Source organism: Sinocyclocheilus anshuiensis, unplaced genomic scaffold (genome assembly GCF_001515605.1).
Source record: "Sinocyclocheilus anshuiensis isolate Anshui unplaced genomic scaffold, SAMN03320099.WGS_v1.1 scaffold183, whole genome shotgun sequence".
Taxonomy (NCBI): domain Eukaryota; kingdom Metazoa; phylum Chordata; class Actinopteri; order Cypriniformes; family Cyprinidae; genus Sinocyclocheilus; species Sinocyclocheilus anshuiensis.
This window is the reverse complement of record NW_015548309.1, coordinates 1,299,839-1,307,854: the sequence shown is the minus strand read 5'-3', so window position 1 is coordinate 1,307,854 and position 8,016 is coordinate 1,299,839. Positions and strand designations below refer to the sequence as shown.

General features: G+C 38.3%; 1 protein-coding gene across 2 annotated transcripts in view; it reads right to left on the bottom strand.

Annotated features, from left to right (window-relative positions):
• Nucleotides 1-1,288: 1,288 nt before the first annotated feature.
• Nucleotides 1,289-8,016, bottom strand: part of LOC107656313 (carbohydrate sulfotransferase 11-like) — a 44,706-nt gene continuing 37,978 nt past the window's right edge. For both annotated transcript variants that reach the window (XM_016444088.1, XM_016444089.1), the window contains exon 3: nucleotides 1,289-2,552. In XM_016444088.1, coding sequence (XP_016299574.1) covers nucleotides 1,698-2,552 — 855 coding nt within the window. In that variant the 3' untranslated portion in view covers nucleotides 1,289-1,697. The remainder of the gene's footprint in view (nucleotides 2,553-8,016) is intronic.

Below are 8,016 nucleotides of genomic sequence, written 5' to 3'. Positions count from 1 at the left end.
CGCATGCGATATTTAATGCGCATATTGTCAGAAAGCCGGTTCTGTAATCAGCGGTAAATCTCCATCACCTGCATGCTTTCACACTGAGCAGCATTAACTACACAGAGCCGTTGTTCACTGACGAGCTGCGCAAAAAAATCGCGCGAATATGAACGTGGTTTTGCGCAGCTCGTCAGTGAACAACGGCTCTGTGTAGTTAATGCTGCTCAATGTGAAAGCACGCAGGTGGAGATTTACCGCTGATTACAGAACCGGCTTTCTGACAAGATGCGCATTAAATATCGCATGCGATTTATCGTGCAGCCCTAATTCAGGCCAAATAAACCCAGGACTTTTCCTAAAAAGCAGAGAGATATGGGAGAGAGAAAGCTAACAGAAGCCTTTAGCCAGAGTCAATATTTGCATTGGATTTTTACAGACAAAGACAATGAGATAAAGCACTGGGACACACCCACTTGTGGCCAATCGTGCATATAAATAAGCAATTTTTTATAATTTTTGTGCACCGTCAAAGCAAATTAGGATCATAAAAGACAGCTTGCTAAATTAAAGGGAGTTCTTTTGAACTCAAATTGGGAAAGACGTTTAAATCATCTAATGGATGGAACAGATTCGCCTGCATTTTCTCTCTCTCTCTCTCACTCTCTCTCAAACACACACCACTGTGTGAAACTTTCCCATGAGAACAGCTCAGAAAACAAAGTCCTGCCCGTTTCCGTACACCCGTCACAAAACAACCAGTGCAGTATCCCAGCAACAGTGTTCTGCAAATGAGGCAAGAAGAAATATGAACGAATTATGACAATTAAACCTCAGAAAGTCTCTAGCTCTAAGCTGATTTCCTTTCCTGGAAACAACATATTAAGTCTTTCTCATCTCTATTTCACACAGTAATTCAAATAGTATTATAACGTGCTGCTCGCAGCAATTTTTTTTCCATTATAAACAAATACAAAATAAAACAAATTCCTGCTTTAAAAATCCTTACTGAAGACCAACTGAGGGAGGAGGGGTTGTGGGAACAGTGTGCTTGAGGCCAGCTTGCAGTGACCTCTGACCTCCTGACTGCTACAGATGCTCCATGACTGACCCAGTGGGCGGAGCCTCTGCCTGTCACTCACATTTGGACATGCCCCCTTCAGGAAGGCACCATTCAATGCCTTTTTTTTGTCTTCTTTTTTTAGTGCACACACACAAAGGCCGTCTGAGTATGGGAGAAGCGAGGGAACTTCCAAAGGGAACACGAAATTAGAAGTGGGGAATTGAAGTCGGAACAAGTCTGATTGTATCTCGAGTCTTATTATTAGTCTAGGCACTCCTCTCTGTGAAGCTTCAATTATGGCGGCGGCTGGCTGAGTATATTAATAGATAAACCATTTGAGCAGGTATAGCTCAGAAGCTGTCATATTGCTTTTGATGTTTGGGAACAGGGGCCTTTACACTGGAAATGTATCATTCAATGGGCAAATACATCAGACTTCAGTCTCAAAAGACTTTCAAAGTGGTCCGCATTTGCAGTTGACCGATAGCTCCTTAGTCGTCTCGAAATAAAGCAACCGTCCCTGCGGATATAAGTACAATTTTACATTTGAGTGCTCAGTTAATTCCCCCGCCTGTGTCTTTCAGCCACAGTCCTTCTCCCATTGCTCAACCTTGTTGAACAAGCTCGGAACGTGTGCGCAACTGCGTACGTGTGATTACTGCAGTTTTAGGTAGCTGGGAATGGAGTAGTTGAACATTAGAAAGTCCAGTTTGTAAAGTTGGTACAGCTGGCCTTGCTGCTGGGAGCTGATGTTGTTGAAAAACATGGCTGCCATTTGGTCGGTGGTACGGGTGGATTTGGCGTACGACGGGAAGCGCAAGGAGTCACCCACCCCTGCCAGTTTGAGCACATAGTTGGCGTCCTCCTCCAGAGTCTCGTACTTGCCCACCAGATCGTAGTGGATGTGGCAGGGGTGGCAGAGCGAGTAGACCGTCTGCCAGTGTTCGTTGAGCGGAGCTTCTCTCTGAGTGCCCGGGTCCACCAGGTACTCAGCGAACTCTTGGAACTTCACGTCGGCACCGCTCTGCAGCGCCTCGGTTGTTGCATTCTTGCGGTACCGGCGCACAATCTTCGTCCCATAGCGTTTGTGAAATGAGGCGTTGTATCGGAGCGTGAATTTGTTACGGTAGGCCGACACCAACCGCTCGAAGGGTTCGCGCACGAAGAGAAACTTGAGGTAGCTCTTGAGACGGTGGTTGATGTCGGGAATGCTGTACTGGTTGAGGGTCTTGAGATTGGAGGGCACGTGGGCCTCGTTGGACAGGATCTCCATGGGGTCGCTGTACTTGCCCCGGCCGCTCAGCACCATCATGACCCGCTTCCAGTTGGTGCAGGCCACCTTGGGGACGTAGCAGTAGATGAGCTCATGCTCCTCGTCCACCACAAGGTGCTTGAGGTCGCTGGGGGTCAGGACATGTCGCTTGCGGCTGGACGCGCTGTGGGCATGACATGTGTCCGCCACCTGATCCCGTCGGGCCTGATGCAACACCGCCGCCACAGAAAACTCAGCCTGAGAAAGAGGAGAAGAAAAGGGTTGATGGTATTAATGAGAAAACAGATAAAGTAGGCCGAACAGTAGAGCATAGCTCAGGGGTGTCCAGTCCTGCAAAGTTTAATTCCAACCAGCTCTAACACACTTGCCTGGAAGATTCTAGTGAGTCTGAAGACCTTGATTACTTTGGTTCAGGTGTGTTCAATTAGGGTTGGAGCTAAACTCTACAGGACAGTGGCCCTCCAGGAACAGGTTTGGACACCCCTGGCATCATGGGTTTATTTTTCAGGGAATGCTTGAACTGATAAGATGTATACATTCAATGCAATGTAAGTCGCTTTGTATAAAAGCGTCTGCCAAACGCATAAATGTGAATATAAATGTAAAGACTCATTTCCAACGTGCAATTTAAAGCTCTGTAAAGACCATAAATCAGCAGGCTGCCATAAAGGGGAAAGTTTTGCACCAGTCAGTATTATTAAAATCTGAGCTTAAATCCTCTACAGCAGGGACACTTAATTCTGCTCCTGGAGATCTCCCATCCCCGCCAATTTTAGTTTTAACCCTTTAAGATTAGTTTTAACATAACATCCTGTAACTCCAAATATTAAATGTGTTTAATTAGAGTAACTTAACTGTGCAGGAAGGTTGATCTCCGTGCAGGAAGGTTGAATATTAAAACATCCTAAATAATAATTGACTTTTATATTGTCATTGTACTGAAGCCAAAGGAAATTATTAAAATATTATCTTGAGACTATTTACTTTGTGTTAAGCTGATTTTGATTTCCTACTTTTTATAACTATGACTGTCAATAAAATTTAATTTTAATTTTAAATTAACTTTTACAATCCTAAAAAAAAAATACATTTTTATTTAAGATACTGTGCCTCATTTTGGCCAAATTATGACATCCAAAATGCACTGATTAGAATGCGCTACAAACAAACTGAGGGAAAAATGCATAAAAATTAGAGATTGTAAATACACCTTCCTGAAGATTTTAACCTAATTAAAATGAACTGTTTTACCCAATATTTGTGCATGATATTTATATACTTTTTGTTATTAGCTTAGCATCATATTAATGTCAAATTCTATTGCAATCAGTTGTAAGTCTTCCAGCGAGCAGTGTTATTTTGTGGTGTTTATCCTATTAAAGAGTGCTCTTAAAATCCTGAACTTCTTCCACACTGTAACAGAAGCAGTGAATATACACCATCTCACCACATCAAACAAACCCAAGACTTGTGAAATGTTCTGCTGAAGGCCTGAGGCAGTGAAAGCGGAATCTTGCTGAGCTGTGTTGACCCTTCCCTCAATCTGCTCAATAAGGGCCAAAAGTTAAAGGTCGGTCTATCTATCTATCTATCTATCTATCTATCTATCTGTCTGTCTGTCTGTCTATCTAAATTTTCAGAATTTCACTTTTTGTGTGAACTATTCCCATTTGAGCTGTTCTTTAGCAGTTGAAATCGGTATCTCTAGCTCTGGTTTCACTCGGTTTCATCAAGTTTCTTCATCTTGGATGTAATCTAACATTTACAAAGAGAACAGCACTGTACACTTCTCCAAAATCATTATTCAAACCTACAGCCACCCACATACTCTGTCTCTCTGTGTGTGTATGCATATGTGTGTGTGTGTGTGTCTCTCAGCCTCTTTCACTCTCTTTTATACACACCCACTCTCATCAGTTTAAGCACTCTATTCCAGTGGAATTTTCCCAAAGTTTGTGGCCAGTATCTGCGCCGCTGACAGGTTTTAAAATTCCTAGAATAAAGCACCATTGCATCACCTTATTAACAGATCAATTAATATGGAAACCGAAACCATGTCTTTGCAGATACAGAACGTAAAATCAGGTTGTGTAGATGTTTATTCTTAAAGGGACAGTTCATGCAAAAATTAAAACTGTCATTTACTCTCCTTCCAAACCTGTATGACTTTCTTTCTTCCGCAAAATTTCTTTCTTCAGTCTTCTGCAGCTTTGTAAAATATATCACAAAAGTCCTGATATTGTACTTTTATGGTGCTTTTTATCATTTTTGAAGCTTGTTAATGTCCATGTTCATCTGCTTTTATTTTATGGAAAAGAGCAGCATGAACATTCAACTAAACTTCTACTTTTGTGTTCCACAGATAGAAGAAAGTCATACAGGTTGGAATGACACGAGGGTGAGTAAATGAAGACAGTTTTCATTTTTGCATGTGCTATTCCTTCAAATTTTATTCAAAGTTTGTAGGAGACAGGCAGCATGAAAGAATTACTTACAATGGATAATCATAATAATCAACCACTCAGTAGCTCTGTAAAATTCTTAAAACTATAGTCTGAGCCTCATCAGTAGCAGGACAGTGTCTGTATTTGGCAGAGCCGTTCAAAACGCTGAGAGCTTTTCTCGGAAGCACAGTCTCTTTATACATATATAGCTAATGATATAGTGTCCACTCCAGTTCCTGCAGACACGTCAGGATTTGGTAATAGAAAACCTTGATGTAAAAGCTTGAGTGGATTTTCCTGCTATCGGCCCTGAACTCCATTATGCAGGGGTATAGATAAGAGAAATGGGGTCGTAAGAACTAAAAAAGGAGGTGAAGAGCGGTAAATGTGAGGCAAATTAAGGTTTGATGGCTCCTGGTTTAGTCACTTTTCTCTTTCTCTAAAAAACCTCTGCAGGTCCATTTTCTACAAACCTATTTTCTGCTATTTTCATGCCTTTCCCTCTCTTCTCTTCCCTCTCTGATCTGTAACACAATTGACCATGGCATCTCCACAACCACAGGCTGTCAATCGTATGTCCACAGGCCCGGTTCAAAGCACAGTGTGTGTGTGTGTGTGTGTGTGTGATCGTGAGCTGTGTGTTGAGAGGGCTGACAACAGCTACACATGTCAATGACCAAAGCTACGTTCAGTCAGTCTGTGTTTGGGACTAAAAGTCATATTTACCAACAGATTATACAACAGCTTAAAGAAGCATCTCAGATGCTGTCTGTATGCAGAAATAACTGAAGTCAAGCACCTTTTCTGTTGTCACAATAGCTATGAATAATGCTTCTAATCATAACAGTAAATAGTAACAATAGTAAATATCAGATATTGTATTTCTGTGATACTAAAAATTAGTGGTCAACCAATATACTGTATATCGGCAACATTTTCACTGAAGAGCAATTTTAAATCCTAGATTACAAACCCTTGTACATTATTTCCAATTTGCTGCTATGTCATATTCAGTTACTTTCATTTTTATTTTTAAAACCAGAATCAAGGAGATGTTGCTATTTTTTAAATCAAGTTGAAATCATTTTATGAATAGTAATAATAAAGCAATAAGTTATTAAATTATTATAAATAATATAATTGAAATGAAATAAATTATTTCAAATATTATTTATAATAAATACAATATATAAATAAATACTATATATATATACTGTATATATATTAATTTTATTGCGTCAAAAGTATAAAATATTTCTTACAGATCTGTTTTTTATCAAGTTATTTTTCAGATTTTTATTATTTTGCTAAATATTATATAAAATAAATAATTTTATTGCAGCAATGTTGTGCAACTTAAACTTCAAGTTCATCAAGTTTATCAGGTTCAAACATGTTTTTCATATTGATTAATTTATCAAATTATTTTAAATATTTTCATAAATATGTAAAATAAATATTAATTTTATTGCAGCAATGTTGTGCATCCAAAGTATAAATAATTTTTACAGACTATTTTTCAAACAGATTATTTAAATTTATTAATTTAAAATATTTAAGTATATTATTTTTTATATATAAATTTTATTGCAGCACTGTTGTACATCTTAAATTATTTAAACTTTATATTAATTATTTATTCATTATCTATTTATATTGAATAATCTTCAAAATATTGTAGTAAATATTATGTAATCATTTTTTATTGCAGCAACATTGTGTAAATGTGATTTATCGTTCAGTTAAATCATGTGATATTATACATATATTCAGTACACATCAGCTTTTCAGTCACTCGTCTCTCTAAAAATAACACTGGCTGACCACTACTAGAAAGTCTTCACAATAAAAGGCTCTGATCATACTTTAAAAATTCATTTTTGAGTTCATAATATTTAAGAGAGTCACTTTGTTTATAGACTGAGGCTGTTTATAACTGAACTGTGTGTGAACAGAACCGGATTCAGCACTGTATCCTAACTGAGGCTACACCCTCCACAGGTTTTGTTATTTGTTCCCGCCTGTTTCTCTCCTGCGCTCGCACAGATCCAGCATCAGTCTTCAACATGTACTTTCACCTTGTTATCACAGAGCAGACAACGATGCTAAGATATATGGTCTCTCCCTCAGCCTATGTTTCTTTGTTTCTCTCCCTCCCTCCCTCAGTATCTCTGTCTCTCAGACAAAAACACACGTTCACATGGTGCTCTGTCAGTCTGTAGACGCCCTGAGCTAATTTATTCCCAGCGCACCAACACAGCTAGCTGCTCTCCACCGCAATTAGATAGCTGGAATGCATTCACATTACAATAATACTAGAACAACACACACACACATACACACGCACACATACACACACACACACACACGCACACATACACACACGCACACACAGATGCCCACTGAAACTCTGGCAAAGGTTTGTGGGAAAGAAAAACAGACATATTTGCATTAAGTAGCAAAATGCATTAATAAAGATTCAGCATACAATAATTGTGAATTATTTGATGAACAAATATGTTGAATAACGAGTAAAAGTGAGCAGATGAAGTATTCTGCTGGTCATGTGATCTCAAAATGTTGTAAAATAAAGCCGTTTTTATTAGGCTACTGATATGATTTTAACCCTATTTTTTCCAAAAGTATTTTTAATTTCTTTACGTGTTAAATTTTAATGAGGAAAAAATGACTGCGCGCACCTTTAATGAGATTCAAATCACACAGTAAACCACAGCTGGCAGTAGCCTGTGGTAATTGTAACATTTTGTCAAGTCGATGCGCTACAACAGAGCGTTGATATGCGTAAGTGTGTTTGAGGTACGTTTGTGTTTGTGTGTGGTACATTTATCTTCACCACGTTCAGGCTTTCCTGAAATAGAGAGAGTGCAAACCACCGTAAGAAGTAAACATAAACAACACCACGAGCAAAGCATTAATAACCATGCATTCAAAGCATCTGTTTGCCCACCAGAGAGAGCGGCGGGGTGTTTCTTAAATATATTGGCACTTTTGGCCCTGTGGAAGTTTAGAAAGTAAACTCTTGAAAATACTTTTCACACTCTAATTTACTTAATTTGTCTATTAATAATGTTCATCCTTGGAAAAATGGTTTTGCCGAGGCAAATTTAAATTTCAATAGATATTAATAAATATTTAATAAATAAATACATTTTTCATATTTTTTACTTTAACTATATATATATATATATATATATATATATATATATATACATATATATATATATATATATATATAA